The following is a 19,319-nucleotide window of genomic DNA, read 5'->3' on the forward strand; positions in this document are numbered from 1 at the left end:
AGGAGGAGGAGGTGGTGTTTTGGTAGGTGTGTGTGTGTGGGGGGGGGTTTCCCTAAATAGCCGAGCAGGGGTTAATAATCCCTCATTTCTCGTGCACCTCGGTGGCAGCAGTCCGCGAAATTTCCAGTATGCATGAACACAAGCTGGGAGCTGCTTTCTTCAAACACAGCGGGACTCACGCAACTGTCTGACTGAACTTCACGCTCTTCTCACCTGACGGATGTTTAACTCTTATCAGAACATACATTTATATAGTAATATATATACACCGGTGTATGTCATTAACACTGCAGTGGAGACGTTTAAACTCAGCTGAGGTGAGGGAGGGGAAAGACTGCCCCTTGCAAAGAAATAACTTGTGTAAAATGTGAGGTATGTGCACAGCGTCCTCCTGTACGACCTCAGTCCCGCCGACAACGTGAGACCACTGGGGCAATTCACTTCATCTTGGAGCCTAAAACCTGAATGATCATGGACATGATGAACTTAAAGGTTCAGTGCGTTCTAGTTTTCTTCACTTTCTATGTGCACGAAGGATTGTCGAGGGATTATGAAGCAAACCTTGGAGCAAATTTTCTTTTACAGGTATATTTTCCATTTACCCTTTTTTTCAGTTTTGTGTCAAAGTCAAGTCATTGAAGGCTACAATTCATGCTACCTTCTGAAACACCCCCCTCTGTTAAACCAAGCAAGGCAAAATCTCTGTGTACTAACAAATACAGAACTTTTTGTTTAATTTTAAATTAGAAAATAGGAATAGTCACAAATATTTAGTAGAACTACCAGTCTGCAAAATGCTGTTAGTGACATACCTTGAATATTTTAAAGTCCAAGTGAAGCTTTGCAGCTCTAATACAACCAACACAGTGGCTCACTTAGGCAAAACACATCATATAGTCATGTTTTTTACATAGATTATATGATTTGTATGTCTCCCTATAAAGGGTTTCCACTCTTAAAAGTTATTTGTTTATGTTAAACCCCCAGGATATGTGGTAATGTATTGACACAGCTATGACTTGTGTGTGCAAAATTAACATTTGAGAGCAAACCGTGCAAACCCTCACTGGCCCTGTGTACAGTGAAAGCATTTATTTCCAGTTCCACTTCCCCTCCATTCATGAATGGCTTTGATTCAGACTATTTTGACACAAAATCTTTGACCCAACCCTGACATAGGCAGATTGTGGAGATTACTTCAAAAAGGAGGCATTTTGAAAGCACTGTGATACTAATAATTGATATTAGGCACCATATCATAACATCGTACCTTTAGCCTCCATCTTACAAGCACTTATCGGACAAATTACAAAACTGCTCATGCATCTTGATTGACTTGCTGCCTTGTTTCTTTTCCAGAGAGTAAAACGTCAAAGCAAACCAACGAAACCAGTGGTAAGTTGTGTTAATTGTTAGTGCTTAGTTTCCTACTAAACTCCTGTTAAACAGTTTCTATACTGTATCTATGAATTCCTTTTGCATGTGGTAGTAGAAATACGGAGCTTTACAAAAGAAATAAATAACAGCTGTGTACTTCCCGGTCTTCCCAAAGTGAACTACAGAACAAGCTCTACAGACAGGAATACAACCATCAACAAATCTCAGGGTGTCATCAGTAGCTCCACTGTGGTTTCCCCTCCGTTTGCTTTAGTGTTAACTGTGAAGCAATCCCCTGAAAACATACAGTAATTCAGTTTGTATAGCACAAACCGCGGCTCTCCTAAATACCTGTGAGCTGGAGGGCTGATGTGGCTCTTTTGCTCCTGCCTGTCGCCTCATCCTGCAGTAATGTGGCCTATGCTGACCAGATTGGTCTCAGCAGGCGCCGACGTTGCCCGAGTAAACAAGGGGAGGACAGAGACACCATGCAGGGAACCGCTTTGTGTTGTTGACTCGTCAGAGCGATGCAGGGCAGACCGTGATATGGGAGGAACACAGAAAAAGTTGTGTGTGAGGTTTAGGAGGGGAGGGCAGTGGGTTAAAGTAAGCATCCATGGCTGTCTGTTATAGTCAGACTTGATTGGCAGTGTCACATCAGTGTATGAATGTGGCATTAACCTCCTCTTATGATCTATTGGGATGATTCCAGTCCAGTTAGTAGATCACAATAACGTGTCTTTATCTTCCAATGTGATAACAATCTCCTTTGAAACTTGAACTTCAGTTCTTTCTCCTTCAACCTCTTAAGTGATTTATATCTGTATTTGTGCTGTCACTAGCTGAAGGTGACAGACTACCACGTGAAGTGTTCAGTGGTGTCCCGCTATGCTGTTACCACGGTCCAGAGTTCAGTATGGAACCAGCTGGCCATCACCAAGGAGGCTGCCTTTGAGGTGGACCTGCCCTCCTCTGCTTTCATCTCCAACTTCACCATGTAAGTCAGTCCTACATTGTCTTTCACCGTCTCTGTATTATCTGCAGTATACAGCGTTTTCACATAATCACTACTTATTGCATTTGTTTATTAGTATATCTGAGTGTCTGCAATTTCCTTTACTTCTAATCTCTAACATCACTATGAAAGTCAGGAAATTAAACCAATCATCTTCAACAAGTGGGGGCTTTTTTTCATTACACTCACTGAGTCGAAAGTATTGAAACTTGCATGGAAATATTATTTCTTGCCTGAAGAAATAATATTTCCCTGGTATATGGCTAGAAATTGAAATAAATAAAAGTAATGTTCTCACTCATGGGCAGAATCCAGAAATAAAACTTTGGAAGGAATTATGTAAGGAGCTCAAATTCCAGGACGGAGGAGAATAATAATAATTTCATTACTAAGAGGGTTGCTGACCACTCTCCTTCAAAAATGCTAAATATAATCAAAACAAATAAGTCAACATTGCAGGCCAAACACCAACCCTGGAGCTGGATTTGGGAGCGGAAGCAGGTCAGGAGGAGGGGGGACCTGAGGGCAGATGAATACCAGGCTTTGTAAATGGAAGTCAGAAAGTTAATAGAGAAAATGACAGGAGTTTGCCCAGTCCCCCTTTTCTCCCCCGCACAGTTTACTGAGGCAACCTGCCAGTTTAGATACGCTACGTACACACACGCCTACATCTACTGTATGTATGCGTGCCTACATGGAGGTGGATGTAGACTTAGATTTTTTAAGTATGTGTGAGCCTGGAACTTTTTACAACCGTTATCCTTCACATTGTTTTTACACTTCTGTCTTTCACAGAGACAGACACGTACGTATGTTCACACGTACGCTCAGGACCTATACGGCCGTCTGCAGAGCACCAAATACCCAGAGGAAAAAAAAGCTGTGGCAAATGTGTTGCGTTACTTCTTTGGCATTTCTGTGTCTGAAACTAAGAACTCTGTGTTCTGTGTGCAGGTCACTGATGTACAGCCATTCCTGAACCCCCTCAGCCAACCACACATATAAATACAAGTGCCTCCATTTTCCACTCTGCTCTCTCATGCCATTCTGCTCTGTTTCTCAAACAAGACCCGCTTCAAGCCTGTGGGTTTATTTTAGTTAGCCCTTGATGTTTTTTCTCTTTGGATATATTTGTTCAAAGGACTTGACCTTAATTTAGCACCTTGTCACGTGACATCAGTGGTCACCAAACTCTAGGAAGTGCACTGTGTGAATTGGATCCCACTTTTGAGCAGTGGTTTTGGTGGGATTTTGGTGGGTGTAGCACATGGCGGCACTCCCTCGGAGCGTCATCGGCCTGCAAGATCTCTCTTCATTAATGCTGTTTTCAGAGGGAAATTACTCTTTTCCACACACCCTGTTTATGACCCCACCTCCTCTTCACATGGTATGAACTCCATGCGTAAACAAGCATGATGCATGTTTGTGGAGCAGCTTTGTGATCGTTCTGGAAATACAAGGAGCACAATCAAGTAAATCATACGCAGCAACTTAATGTGGGGCAGGCGTGTTTCTGAAATATAATCTGGCTACTGTAAGTCACACAGAGAGCTATTTCTTCCTCTTTTCTCTATCCCATCAGCACCTCCAATGGCAAGGTGTATGTGGCCCAGGTGAAGGAAAGAGCTGCTGCCAGGAAAATTTACGATGCTGCTAAGAAGCAAGGAAAAACAGCGGGACTTGTTGCTACAAAGTCAGTCCCAGGCAAAAAGTTTTCTTCCATAATATAAAATGTAATGTGATTTCCTAAAGAATCTGTTTCATTTACAATGTCATGCTGCATGTTTTCAAGCACCGTTTTCAAGAGGAGACTGAAATCCAATCCAATATTGTGAGTTTGTCCTTCTCTTTTGCTCTGCGGCGTTCCAGAGAGAGGGAGATTGAGAAGTTCCGTGTTGCAGTGAGTGTGCCGTCAGGAGCTCGGATGTTCTTCTCCCTGTCCTACGAGGAGCTGTTACCTCGTCGACTCGGCCGCTATGAGCTCAGTCTGGGTCTGAGGCCGGGACAGCCTGTTCAGAACCTTACCTTAGATGTCAGTATAACGGAGCGGACGGGCATCAGTTTCATCAAAGTCCTTCCTCTCAAGACAAGCCGACTGCTCTCCAACACGGCTCAAGGTAAAATCTGACAGTTATTACCAGTCAAGATATATTTGAGATGGTTAGTTAGGAAAAAAAGAAGCCTTGAATGCTCTTACGCTGTTGTAAAGTACAGGTGCACGGCATCATACCCATCATCAGGTGTTTAGAGCCGTAAATGTAAAAACTTTAAGGAAGACTTCATGTTTGAATAAATGACTGAAGAATGAATCATAATTAGTCCACTGACATTTTGGGAAATAAGTATATTCTCTTTTTAATGAGTGTTAGATGAGAAGATCAATACCACTCAGAAAAGGGCTACGGCCAGCAGCTGTGTTATCAATCTTCTCATTTAACTCAAATAAGAGTATTTCCCAAAATGTTGCACTATGCCTTTAACGGAAAATGTTGTAGCTCATTATTTTAACAATTATTTTTTACTACTACATGGATTTAATCATATCCTACCTTCCTACAGGTGATGCAGACGCCCCAGCCTCCACTCATGTTGAGCGAAGCGCTAGCTGTGCTCGAGTTCACTACAGTCCCTCTCTACAGCAGCAGAACAGCATCTCCTCCAAAGGTCTTAACGCAGACTTCATCATTCAGTATGATGTGGACCTCAGAGACCTCATGGGTGAAATCCAGGTCAGGAGCTTCTTTTCATTTCTGGCTTATCAGATACACGGGTGTGCATGTTTGTCACAATATAAATGTGTCTTTGGTACAAGTAAAGGTCGTCTTCTCATCCATTATTTTGTATTTTCACCCTCTCTCAGGTGTATGATGGGTACTTTGTGCATTACTTTGCACCGAGAGGGCTTCCAGTGGTTCCTAAGGATGTTATATTTGTCATTGATGTCAGTGGCTCAATGATAGGGACTAAGATAAAACAGGTAAAGTGGACAAACCTCATAGACTCTTTATGGCTAGACCTACAGTTCTAAGATGGAAAAACTTGCTAAAATATAATAATATTCTACGAAATGTGAAATTTCTGTCAATAATTCTAAGAATTTCTGTCAGTAGACCAAGCAGGCCATGAGCACCATTCTCGGGGACCTTAGAGAGGGAGACCACTTCAATATCATCACCTTCTCAGACAAGGTTCACACTTGGAAGAAAGGACGAACAGTGCGGGCAACTCGGCAGAATGTACGAGACGCCAAAGACTTTGTGAAGAGGATTATTGCAGAAGGATGTGAGTTGAAATGTGATGTTATTTGAGCTGTGGCATTGCAGTCAAAGAGGATCATTATATCCTTTGTTTCTTCCCTCAACACTTATTGTCCCCTTTGTTTCACTCTTTTGTATCAGGGACAAATATCAATGCAGCTCTGCTTTCAGCTGCCCAGCTTGTCAACCCTCCATCCTCTTCCAACCAGCTCTCATTCCGTCGTGTTCCTCTGGTAATTTTCCTTACCGATGGGGAGGCAACCATTGGAGTAACAGCTGGTGACACCATCCTTAGCAATGCCAAGAAGGCTTTGGGCTCTGCCTCTCTGTTTGGCCTTGCCTTTGGTGATGATGCAGACTTCCTCCTTCTCAAACGCCTGGCTCTGGATAACCGAGGCGTGGCTCGAATGGTGTATGAGGACGCAGACGCTGCGCTGCAGCTGAAGGGCTTCTATGATGAAGTAGCCAGCCCTTTGCTATCAGACATCCAGCTGTCATACCTGGATGATCAGGCGTTTGACATCACCCGCTCCCTGTTTCCAAACTACTTCCAAGGCTCTGAGTTGGTGGTGACTGGGAGGGTCAAACCAGGGCTAAAAGATTTAAAGGTGTCAGTGTCCGCCACTGATACAAAACAACGTGTCAAGCTGGAAAACGATGTGTTTGTTTCCAGTGCAAAGGGGAATGCCAGTGCAGAGTCACCAAACTGTTCAGCAGGCCTCGAAGGAATCTCCAGCTTTGTGCACCGTCTCTGGGCGTATTTCACCATCAAAGAGCTGCTACTGGCCAAACTAAATGCTACTGACCCTGCAACTCAAAGGTTACTGGCAGAAAAGGCCACAAATCTATCCCTCAAATATAACTTTGTAACACCAGTCACTTCTTTAGTTGTTGTAAAGCCAGACGCAGATGAACCAGCTCAAACTCCAACCACTGCAAAACCCACCACTGCAGCCACAACAACCACGACTGCGACGACTACTGCTACCACCAAAATATCAGCTGCTGGTGCTGCAAAGAAGCCCAGTTCACCTTCAAATCCGAAGCCTAACAAAACAAAACCAGACCCTCCTCAGCCACCTCCAAATACACCACAAACTAAAAAAAACCCAACTTCCACAGCAAAAACTGTGGTTTCACCGTCCAAGAAAAGCACAACAACCTCAAGTCCCAGCTCTGTCAAAACTGCCCCAGCACCATTCTCTGGAAAAAAGCCCACTCCTTCCCAAAATGAATCCAAAACTGCCTCTCCTCCTCCTGCTGCTAAGGTACCCACATCTCTGCTAAATGCTCTAAAAACAGCATCACCCCCTGCACCTGGAAAAGTCTCCACCCCCCAGCCGAACGCCTTAAAAACAACCACTCCATCAACAACCACCACAATGTTAACATTCACCACCAGTACCACACCTCCCCTGAGTCCAGTTAGAACTGGCCCCGCACCTCTGCCAGGAAGACCCCTTTCCCCACAGCCCAGTACAGTGAAGACAGCCCTCCCTCCTGTCAAAGTGCCTGTGCCCTCCACGGAGGCAGAAAACAGCACCACATCTGCTCCAGATATTCCTCAGCCTGAAATCACCACCGCTCCACCCTTGCTGCTGTCTCCGCTCACCTCTCCCACCCCAGCCCCGGCTCCGGCTCTGGAAGACAACAACACAAACTCAGAGACAGACCTGAGCATCGCCACCTTCGTGTCGGCTACCTTTGCTCCTATGCCCGGTGTAACAGATGGGCCACGACTGTGGGAAGCAGCAGGTCTTCTGGGTAGGTTGTACACTCTGTTCATCGTGTCTAATCATAGCATTTCTGTTCCCTGGGATGTATTCCTAATTGAATGTTCTTTATCTCTCCACTAGATGTCTCTACTTTCATTCAGAGGAAAGGTGAAACTGAATTTTCCCTTTATATTGCAGTGACAGATCAATTTAATTACATTCTATCTGGTTAAAATGGATGACAGCTGTGTAATTATGATATACAATGATAATGAGCTACATAACAGCATTGGAGCTAAATATAAATGTATCTTGTGTTTTATCTCTTATAGATATTGACCTTGTGAAAGGTGAGTCTCACTAATAATGCTTCTTGTCCTGTTGTTCCCTGCAAATTCAAAATTCCTTGGTGAGCAGCAGATTGTGTCCTGAGCTCATTGCTTGCTTCCATTCCCCAGACTATGATGCAACCTATGACTATGACTACGATCTCAGCTATGAAGCCTGTAAGTTTCAAATGCTCATTAGAAGAAATTTTCAAATGTTGTTGCTTTTCTTTAAAGTTTCATGTCAAATATGTTTCCTGACGTATTTTTAGGGGATGATACTGCAGACACGGGATCATTTGGTGAGTTTTTAGTGGGTCTTATTTACAGCCTGACTTAGATCATATGTTGTTTATTGTAGAGACACTGCTTGCAATTCCTGTGTAGTCCTGTGATTGGTTTCAGTGATTGGGAGTGAGGGGGACTGTCCTTTAGTTGAATGTCTTGTGCTTTTAGAACCTCAGTCCAGATTGAGCACCGTCCGGGTCTTCTCCTCATCAGGTCAAGAACCTACATTTTATTTATTTTTTGTCTATTTTAATGACACCGGCATAGTCATCTGAATATCTCAAGTACTAATGTTGTATTAATGCTTGATGTTGTCTGTTGTAGTTGATGGAGATCCTCATTTTGTGGTCCAGCTGCCAAAGGTGCATCAAAACTTGTGTTTCACAGTAGACGGCAGGGCTAATGATGTTCTCAGACTGTTAGAGGACCCAGAGAGAGGTATGCTTGGAAATAAGATGTGTAGATATACACTCAATAAGAGCAAGTAATATATGTCACTACACAGCTAGCGTTGACTTTTTAGGTGTATTATTAAACGTGCGTTCACTTCCTCCTCAAGGGATCATTGTCGATGGCCACCTAATGGGGGCCCCCTCCAAGCACGGTGTAGAAGACCGACCCCGAACCTACTTCGACCAGCTCACCATTTCCTCGGCCACAGGTGGCTCTGGTGACATCACGATCACCCTCTCACTGGACGCCGTAGTGGTGGAAGGGGAAGGGCGGGATATCCTTCCCATCAATCAGCAGGGGTCTGTGAAGAGGCAGGGTGTGATGGTCTCTGTGGACAACCATCAGAGCTGCTGGGTGGAGCTGGCCAAGGATGTACGGTTCCTGGTCCTCTTCCACCACTATAAACACCCCAGCTACCTACAGATGGCTCACCTGGGCTTTTACATCACAGATGGACGGGGATTGTCTGCTTCAACCCAAGGCCTGCTGGGTATGTACAGCTTCACTATCAGCTCTCACTGATGCCACTCACTGTGCTGCAATGGTGGAATCACATCCTTTAAAACTTTAAATAATTTAATATTAATGCCTCTATATGATTCATACAAACAAACATCAGCAAGAAGTTTGGTTATCTTCTTTCTGGGCCGCCAGTATCAACACAAAATGTCGGGGCTTTAAGTAAAACTACCAATTCCACAATGTAAAATTACTCTGTTAGTAGCAGTACTAAGTACTGTGGTCATAAGATGAAGGACCAGTGTGCAGGATTTAGTGGCATCTAGCTATGAGATTCCAGATTGCCCACTGAAACTCCTTGACTAAACCGAGAATCAATCAAGAAAAAAACACTGCTGGCCACAAAACAACTTGATTTGTTCATTCTGGGCTACTGTAGAAACATGGCGGTACAACATGACACACTATGTAGAAGAGGTAACAAAAACACAGCATTTCTTATTTTCAGGTGATTATACACTAATGAAAGTATACCTATTAATACTATACTTAATTTCTGCCAATAGATTCTCTTAACTATTACAGTAAAGTTGGTTGAGTGGTGAAAGGAAGAGATCTTTAAACTGTTCAGCAGCAATAAGTTCTTTATTTTCTTTTTTCTAGAAAACAGTGGATTTATAGTGCAGATTTAAAAAAACAACAACAAAACTAAATTAAAATGAAAAATAACTGGGGCAAAAAACTTATCTAAGAGAAGAAATTGGGATTTATCCATTACCCAATAAATAACCTTCATAAGCTAATGGTTAATAATTACATTGTGTGTGTGATAAATAATTAAAAGAATAAAAATGATGTCTAAAATCAGCATATATTCCAAGAATCTCCCAAACCTCCCCCTCATCCATACCACACTTTGCACATTCCCCGGGAACTTTACCATAAAAAGAGTCCAAATGGGCGGGAACTGGTTTGGCAGTTCCTGGGTCCAAACCAGAGGATGGCCAAGTGCAGTCTAGAGGAGAGGCAAGAAACACAAAAATGAATCATATGAAGACGTTAGAGAGCCAACATTTTTCAGGCTTTTCTTCAATATATCAATGCACAATATAACACTATTACACTGAACAGGTTTCACCTCCTGATCTGTACTAATTACCAAACAACCCAGACACCCGCTGGCTAGATGGTATGTAAAAGGGACAGAGGTGGACGAGCACTATATATAGTGTCTTATTTGAGTTAGAGGTTATGGGGCATCCTTGGGACAGATACAAAAAATAGTTATGTTATGTATTTTTTACAGCTTTCTCATATTCTTGCTTTTTATGTAAAATATTCAATACTTTTACCTCTTTAGGCCTTGAGCCGTTATTTAAATGAATCAACTCAGACTGAACACAAGACAAAACAGTTGGGAATCACTGATTTAAACTTAAACATGTTGTATTTTAAAAGTTTGTTGTAGGTTTTATTATGTAACAGAACAAAACGCTAACTTAAAAGTAGTAACTATAGCATTCAGTAAAAGTTAGAAATACAGCATAAGTACCTGTGTTTTATACTTTTGCACTTAGTTACTTTCCACCTTCCTTTGTCTGTCTACAGGCCAGTTTCAGCACGCTGACATCAGTGTAACCGCAGTGAAGGATTATCTGGATGGAGGTGCTCACAGGGAGTCAATTTCAGCCAGGGGGATCCTGAGGTGGGGATCAGAGCACATGCCAGTCACCTTGCAAGACAAGACTCTGAAAGACACTGTGCGGAAACGCCACACAGGCAAGTGCTGGGTGGTGCCCAAGGCAGAGATAGAGAGACTACTGGGTCATCCATACGAGAGTTACGTGGTGGATCATGTGTAATTCTAGCCGAGTCAGCTCCACCTTGTTCCCTCTCTGCTGTACAGCTCAGTTCACAGCAGTTATGATGGTGTGGTTATTGGACAAAGGATGAGCAAGAACTGGGACTCCGTCAGGCTATAATGACATGTTGCCAGTCTCTGAATGAGACTGTAATATTCTGTAAGGAGCAGTAAAACACAGGTGTGGTTACATAAGAGGGAAGTGACAGATTTAGAGACTACAGTGAATAGGAAAGCTGCATGTAAAGGAGTAATGAGGACGCACAAGTCGACAAATATAATGACGGACTGAATGACGCTGCTGTTCTCTCCATCACTGAATTCGAATTGCATCCAAGCTCTGTGTTCTGTGAGAGACACAATGTTCTCCTGTTCGCATGGCAACCGCAAAATGTCCATTTGTGCTGCAGCAGTTTGCTCCAAAATGTTGTGCACACTAACCCTGTTCCCAACTTCAAAGATATTTATCAGATTATTCTTAGATTTCATCCTGGAGTGATTATTAGGCAACGCCAGATTCTTCTACTTCTGAATCATCTGTAATTATTAAAACTGTATCATTCTGTAAGTTGTATTTTTTTAGTACGAGTGTATATAAAATATTATTGTGTGTATGTATAGATAATCTTCCCACGTCAAGTTATGCATCTTCAAAAAGAAAAACAACGAAATCAGGGTTTCCAGGTTTGCCATGTGCTTTTTATTTTTCTATCATTTCATCCATAGTTTAATTCATTTTATTTGTTACACAAGACATTAGGCATTGTTCACATACTAGTGATCAAACAAGGACAGTAAGTTTTCTACTACTCAGCCTGAACTATTTCTTTTGTCAATTTCAAGGGATATTGTCAATAGTGGTTTCCAAAGGCCAAACTGGATGGAAATTAAAACAGTACAACCACACATGAGGCTTTTGTTTTCAATAAATAAAAAAAGAGATGACAGTTTCTAATGCTGAGGAAGGGCAGGGGAGGGAGGGCTTCAAATATATCTATGTTCAAAGAGTAAACAGTTTTCCAGTTTTTGTCAGGTAACATATTTCCAGGATGAAGACCACACACAATGTTGAATGATGCACAGTGTGACAACGGTTGTGAACACACAGCTGTATAGATTTTGATTTCAGCTCCATGACTGACTGTTGCTGTTATCCTTCCATTAAAACCTGTTTCTTAGGAATGCTAATAATCATATTAAATCATGATGCAGCACTGGAATGATCATAACACATGACACAGCAAATAACAAACAAAAACAAATAATTTTCGGTGTGCGTCAAAATCCGTTTTATCATCAGAAACATAAACTAATAGCATAGCATATTCAGCATTTGACATAAACCTTTCCACAATACGTCAGTGAAATTCAAATAAATAGAGCATAACAATAAGACACGTCAACACCCCAAACACGCCATGACTTTGTTTAGAGTTGTTAAGGGATTTGTCGTGGTGGAGAAAGTGAAATTGAACTGCTTTAGTTCAGAAAACTATTAGAGCGTCTCATCTGTTTGTTGTTGATGTACAAGCCAAGCCACAGATCAATCTGGCTGTGAGTGAGCGTGCACTGCAGGGATATGAGGAACTGCCTCGGTTCAGGTGTACAGTAACAGCCCTGATGTGGTAGAATATCCCTTCTATAGTATTCAGTCTGATCTGCAGAGCGACGTACACTACCAAACACTGTCAGCGAGTTGTGCCAATAACAGTGACACCATTTTTGGCTGACCTGCCACAACAGTTAGTTAAAACAAAGCAGTCCATTTTTTGAAAGGGCTCAGAGGTTTGAATAAGACCCCAAATTAAGGCTAAAACCAAATAAAAGCGTTTTGGTTCATTCTTGTGGGGCGGCACCTGTAAATGTGGCTTCATACCTTTCGCTATGCTACAAAGTCATTAAAGTTATGGGAGTATCCAGCTTTTCCCTCTATTAACAACTATAATTTTTCCATAAGATTTAGTCCCTAGGGGAGTGACTTATCTAAATGACATACACAAGGGTTGAAACAACCAAGACACGATCTGGTGCTTTCACTATGAGCCGAAATTTCAGTCTTCGCCCTCTTCACTTAAAAGTGAAACCTTCCAAACGTCGAATCCAAAACATTCCCCACATACATTCTTCTACCCCATGGCCCACCTCCTCGCATCTTAACAAGTACAATTTGCCATAATCCGTTTGTTTTCACCACCAGATCTTCCAGAATACTTCATAGAAAGCCTCGCTTAACACTTCAAACATCCTCTCCATGCCTCTTTCGCTCCTGACATTCCCTTTTTTTTAAATGTTCAACTTGAAGACCACAGTTTCAACCTCAGCTCTGTAAACTTCATAACTTCAGCCAGTGAAATGTGCACCAAATATATAGAAATAAAACTCTTTAATAATTTAAAATGTTAGAAAGTAAACTATTCAAATTCAAAATTGACATCACACAACAGAGATGAACAAAGGAACAGTTTTCTGGGGGGGGGGGCGGGGGGTGTGTGGGTGTGACAGTTAATAGCCACTGGTTAGCTTGCCTGCTAGCACAGGGAACACAACAGCATTGCAAAGTGAGCACTATCAGTTGACAGAACAGCCCATTTATATGTAATTTTTCATCACATTTTTTTTTTGCCTGACCAACAGATTTTGCCAAAAGGAGCGGCGTCTTTTGAAGTAACATAGGTAAAAGACCAAGTAAGAGAAAAGTGAAAGCAGGGTTGACAGGAGCGATACGTGGAATGGTCCAGCCTTCATACAGCAGTGTCATTTGAGTCTATGTACAATACTACTGTGTGTAAAAGATGCATGCATGTCAACTGGAGGTGACCCTTCCAGAGGATTCTACACTAAGCCATTACAGATCTCTCATGTCAGAGCTCGCAGTCTGGACCTCTCAATGCCATCAATCCTCCCTCCACCCAACCTCTGATATGAGGAGAAAGACGTTACAGAAAGAATGAAATGCTTTGAAAATCGCCAACAACAAGTAATAAATTCACCTCTAATGATAATAGTTAAGACATGATTATACTGTAAATTCTACAATGGAATGAAAGACCATATCAACCCTGCTTTTCGGTGACAGAGAGAAGGAGTGTGAGTATTTTGAACAGTGTGTATGTGTGTGTTTGTGAGCATTTATGTGTTTTGAACATGTGTCAAGAGAGAGAGGGAAGTAAGGAAAAGGAGGCAAACAGCTGAGGGCAGGCAGAGCCCAGAAGCACACCCTTCTCCGCCACGCTCACACCTCCCGCCCGTTTGTTTTTAAAGGACTGCTCAGGCAGACCCCAGCCCTCTACCGCAGGCTCTGCCACCTCTTTTGCCCCTTTTCGCCCCGCCTCCTCCCCCAGCCCCGCCCTCTCTCGGAAGCCCATCTACCGCTCACTGCTCATCCTCCCCAAACACATCGTTCTGTTTGCGCTTCATGTTCTCAAAGTCAAAGTCGCTCCCGGTCATACGTTTGTAGATGTCCTTGATGTCGTTGCAAGTGGTCTCGAAGTGAGTGGTGGCATCATAGGACCTTGAGGCAAACACCTGGGGAAGATAGAATAACAGAGACTGAGAATCTGAGGCCAAGTTAGCAGCTCTGAGAGGCTGTACTGTAGTAACAGCATGCTAATATGCTCACAGTGACAAGACCAAAGTGCTGGGCAATTCAAAATTTTGACCAGATGATGGCGCTAAAGGAAAAGTCAGGGGATTACTAAAGTCCTTAGAATTTATCCTCTAGGGATCTTGAATATCTGCAGCAAATTTCATGGCAATGCATATGGTAGTGTGTTTTTTATAAATTGAGATCGTAAAAATATCACAGTATCGTAATATATCACAGTATATTAACTGTAACCCCTGTTTTGAGCATCATATAAATTTAGTTTTTCTCAAGAAGTAGCTCTTACCTGGCTCTCAGTGCCGTCATCTGTGGGCTCATAAAGGTCACTAATAGCCACAAACCTGTCAAAAAAAAACAAAAAAACAACTCCATTAACTAAACCTGGTTATGAATCCTATGTTTCCATCGTGTTATCATCGACTTTATTTTTATGGCGTGCTTGTTTGTGAAACCATGAATGCATGAAAACATGTTGAAATGCTGACTTTTGGTCGATGGGCTCCAGCAGCTCCAGGGCCGGCTCTATCTCAGCCTCGGGCTCGCTGGTTTCCACTGTGGTGCTGACGATGGCAATGTACTTCCCCTGGGCTGCCACATTGTGAGCATAGGAGATCATGCACACATAGATGTCTGGAGAATTGACAAAAGGGTTAAAAAAAGAGGAGAAAGTCAAATCAGGGTTATCAAAAACCTGCATTCACTGATTATTTGTCCACTTTGGAGAAGTGGAAACAAGCTTTTAACACAGCACTAAGCAAACAGTTGCTTATTTACACACCCAGCAGATAAGTAACAAAAGTAGCATCGATTTAGTGTTTGTTTATAATAAGTAAGTAATAAGTCCAATATTCACTCTCCTTTTAGGTCTGGTTTGGTCTCTACCGACTTTTGAGATAAATATCTGACTCTTTAGCTGTAAATGTACCATGTCATTTGGTGCTGGGCAGGAAGCATACAGCAGGCTTTTAGAGGTTTTTCACTGAAAGCAGCCAGTTGTGTCTAAAAAGAAGCGGATGAGAGCCGTGAAAGTGAACCAGAACAGTAAAGCTGTGGGTGGGAAAACCAAAAAGATAAAAAAAAAAAGGTAAAGATAAAAAACCACTCTGCTAAGTCCGGAGGGTTTGTTATATTATGAGCAGGGTGCAAAGTACAGGAAAGCCAGGGGGAAAACATGATATGAGAAAATTGAGAAAATATATTAACAATATGCTATTTTTATTTCTATTTTTCTAAATCTTCATCATCACTGATTAAGCATACAATCAGGGCATTATTGATGTATGATTCATGCATGACGGTGATTCATCAAAAACACCACCATCCATGCTATTCTTGCAATCACTATTGAAGTGTGGTGGTGCAATCATCCTTGACTTCACTCACTTTAACCCGGATCAGAAAAAAAAACAAAACGTCCATAGTCTGTCTCAGTAGGCATGTGATCCATCATTAATATAAGAACATTGATTATCACGGCTTTAAGAGTTAAGGCAAATGCTGGTGTCTCTATATATAACATGACTTTTTAGTGTTTGAGGATAATGAGCTATTTTGCGAAGGAAAAAAAGGGTCAAATTTACAAATATGCATCACTGCAACTCTGTCAAACTGCGCTCTAGCGTTTAGCGGATTTGTTAAACAGTGACAATGATCCTCACCTGAATTGCGGTTAACCTGATTCTGAGGAATGATGATCTGGCAGGAGTTGGAGTCATTGGTGTTTTTGATGGGGTGGCTGAGGATGCAGATCACACGGATCACCTGACCGGCCTTGCGGACGCGGTCCGGGATGTAGCTGGGGTCGCAGATGAGCTGCTTACAACGAGCCACCTGCCGCAGCAAGGACACAGAAATTTACATGCAGCATTTTAAAAAAAACTACTACTTTCCTCAATTTGCATTATCACTGACAATAAATCAGCATGGCCGTACCTCGCCCTCGGACTTCACTCCAACCACGTGGCCACCTTCCATCACTATCTCATCCACTGGTTTGTTCAGCATGTAGGTGCCTCCATAGATTGCACTCAATCTAAAATGACATGTGAATAAGAACTATTAAATCATGGACTGGGTTTGTACTTCTGTGTTTATTATTAATGAGCTGTAATTTATCAAGCAATAGAGCACAATGGGTATAAATGTATTAAAACACCTGGCAAATCCCTGCGGCAGCTCTCCCAGACCGTACAGGGGGTAGAGGTAGGGGCTCTTTCCATACCGGGCCAGAGATTCACTGTACAGCTTGATACGATTGACCGTCTCCAAACAGGGGACATCGAGATAGCTGGAGGAAAACAACAAAGGATGATAATAAATTGGAATACAGAGAAATAATGAATATTCAAGTCCAAAAAGTAAATCTTAGTCTACAATAAAAGATGTAACATATTTGACATCAGGCTGTTGCTTATATGGGGGTTTATTAAACCTTCATTACATGTACATCGTCATCATAAATAAATAAATCACTGGAGTTATCAAAGACTTGTTTGACATCAGGCTGTTGTCCTTACTCATCTGTCCTGTAGAGGGCCAGGGCGTGGCCAGTGAAGTCAATGACATCCTGGCCGAGGTCAAACTTCTTGTAAACATCCCTCATCGTTGTGGTTTTGGGGTCCACGCCCTCAAAGGTCTTGGGGTCGTTCTCATCGAAGTTGGCCACAAAGACTAAGAACTTCCGAAACCTTCGCTTCTCAAACATTCCCATCAGATCTGGAGATTTAAACAAAGGCTTTATGTTTCAGTTTTTTACCCCACGATGACTAACTCTTCTACAATCTTAAATATCTTCGTTCATAGCTCTGATGAGACATATCAGAGCGGCTTACTTGAAGCTAGTGCCTCGGTCTCGGTCGACGGCACCTTGTAGATCTTTCCTCCCTTGTACACGAAGCTTCCCTCCACCACTTTAAAGTCCAGGTATCGTGTCACTTCTGTGTATAGCAGCATCTTCACAAGCTGACCTGCAATCACACATTCAAACAGGTTACATCTCATTATTGTCATCAACCAAACCATATCAGTGATACTAATTATGTATTCATTATTCCCAAATCATCCATATTATCTCTTCAGTCTACGATGAGTGATATATGTTCGTTCCTTTATGTACAATATGAGAGATGTGGGACAGACCGTTGGCCATGAGAAACTTGGGGATGAGGTCCACGTTCCAGTCCCTTCCTCTGCCCATTGACTCGGGCGGAGTATCTGGAAGATTGAAGCGCTTGTACAGCTGTGGAGAGGGACAGGAAGGAGAATCATAAACTACATCCTGTGAGGCTGAAATCTATAAAGCTGACAGAATCCGAAGCATTACAGAGGATACGGCAGTAAGCAAATAAAGACAATAAAAACAGCAGCTGATGCACAATGGCACTGGGAGTAAAATGAGATGTACTGAGGGACATAAAATGTATTGATTGGTTTTATAGATCCCAGGAGCCCTTTACCTCCTCCAGAGGGGTGATGGAGGAGCTCTCCCCACCATAGTATGGGTTCCTGTCCATGTGCAGAACCTTTTTCCCATTCACAGACATGATCCCGGACAGGATGCATTCCTGCATTAAAACAAGATTTAATAATCCAAGATCAGCATTAATACCATTACATCCATTTGAAAATGAATAGACAGCAACTGAAAGTGACTGAAGATGGAGGTATCTTAAAAGGAAATAGAGATTTAATGGAAGACATAAAGGGAAGTTGAGAGGTTTTGACAGAAGGCTGCAGGGAGGACAGAAAGAAGTGTGTGCGCATGCGCGACTAGATCGTTTCACCCATGTATCTACTGTAATAATAATAATAATAATAATGATAATAATAACGATCATGGTTATTTTTAAGAACAATAACCGAATGACATCATTACATCATAAAATATAAATTATTATGGCTCTCCACCGACAAAAGGATATTTGATACCTTTTATAAAACAACCAAAATGTCGACTTTTACGCGTGCAGAAACACAGATTAATATCGCATAAGGTGCATCGGACGAAATGTCTGCCGCATTGGGTGTGTTAAGTGAAGGGAAATTGCGGCGAGAGTAGCGGCAGTGAATGGCTCAGTCATTTAATAAACCCGTGCTCAGGCCTGCGCCAACCTCAGGATGGAGGCCTGTCTGTGCACAGAGGACCATGACACACTGTGGGGTTACGCCTAAAAGATGCTACTGTGTAACACAACACTGGGCCGGCTGTGGGGCATATATTATATTTATATATATATATATATACACTCCTGGAGCTTTTGATTGCTCCCTGACACACACAAGCAGGTCGAGTGCTACATTTGGCGACATTTATAAAGCGCATCTCTTAACACAATTCCCCCTAATGTCACACAGGGATGCAGGAGGCGCTCACTTTCTGGGGCTCGGGGAAGACCAGAGGACAGCAGGCCTGCAGTCTGGACAGAATAATCACTAAGAAGTTCGCTTTTTTTTTTTAGTCCCCGAGTGCAAAGCAAGCAAAAAAAAAAAAAAAAAGAAGCTTCACTACTTACTGTGAGTCCGGTGCCCAAAACGATCACATCATATTCCTCATCCATGTTGTATCACCGCCTCTCCCGTCTCGCCCTCTTTTTGCCTCAAGAAATGAAGGGTATTGAAGGAAATAATGCCAGTGAGTCCACAAAAACCAAAGGGTGATGGGAAGGGGGGGTTGGTTCCCGATCTCTGCCCAAGTGCTTTTAAACGGCTCGTTCAAGAGTTTAAAAGTATTGTGTATTAATCATTAGGCTTTAATGACCAGTGGAATATACTGTGCACACTGTCACCCGGCGAGGACGACCAAAGATGGCCCTGATCGCGGAGCACTCTAGAACAATCTTAGTGCGCGTCGGGAAATAGTACGCACCCTCCTTCCTCTCTCTTTTCCCATCCTGCCACACAATGGATTGTACTGAACAGCTCTGTGTGCAGTGGGGGGAAACCCCGCTCTGAGCTGGGCTTTATCG

At 42.5% G+C, this 19,319-nt stretch overlaps 2 protein-coding genes across 2 annotated transcripts; one reads left to right on the plus strand and one right to left on the minus strand.

Moving 5' to 3' along the window:
* The first annotated feature begins 81 nt into the window (after nt 1-81).
* On the plus strand, nt 82-11,657 carry itih6 (inter-alpha-trypsin inhibitor heavy chain family member 6). Its single transcript, XM_051424867.1, has 17 exons — nt 82-585; nt 1,360-1,395; nt 2,220-2,374; nt 3,975-4,085; nt 4,262-4,509; nt 4,952-5,121; nt 5,253-5,369; nt 5,503-5,674; nt 5,791-7,413; nt 7,506-7,532; nt 7,697-7,714; nt 7,823-7,870; nt 7,963-7,992; nt 8,147-8,191; nt 8,303-8,416; nt 8,538-8,921; nt 10,499-11,657. Exons 1-17 carry the CDS (start codon nt 466-468, stop codon nt 10,750-10,752), a joined length of 3,672 nt encoding a protein of 1,223 aa, XP_051280827.1. The 5' UTR covers nt 82-465; the 3' UTR covers nt 10,753-11,657.
* On the minus strand, nt 11,429-19,180 carry gdi1 (GDP dissociation inhibitor 1). Its single transcript, XM_051424871.1, has 11 exons — nt 18,867-19,180; nt 17,811-17,918; nt 17,494-17,593; nt 17,187-17,321; nt 16,872-17,070; nt 16,511-16,642; nt 16,288-16,387; nt 16,014-16,185; nt 14,841-14,985; nt 14,642-14,696; nt 11,429-14,276 (listed from the first exon to the last, which is right to left on the minus strand). Exons 1-11 carry the CDS (start codon nt 18,909-18,911, stop codon nt 14,124-14,126), a joined length of 1,344 nt encoding a protein of 447 aa, XP_051280831.1. The 5' UTR covers nt 18,912-19,180; the 3' UTR covers nt 11,429-14,123.
* Between the last annotated feature and the right edge of the window lie 139 nt (nt 19,181-19,319).

This window comes from Dicentrarchus labrax, unplaced genomic scaffold (assembly GCF_905237075.1).
Source record: "Dicentrarchus labrax unplaced genomic scaffold, dlabrax2021, whole genome shotgun sequence".
Classification (NCBI taxonomy): Eukaryota; Metazoa; Chordata; class Actinopteri; family Moronidae; genus Dicentrarchus; species Dicentrarchus labrax.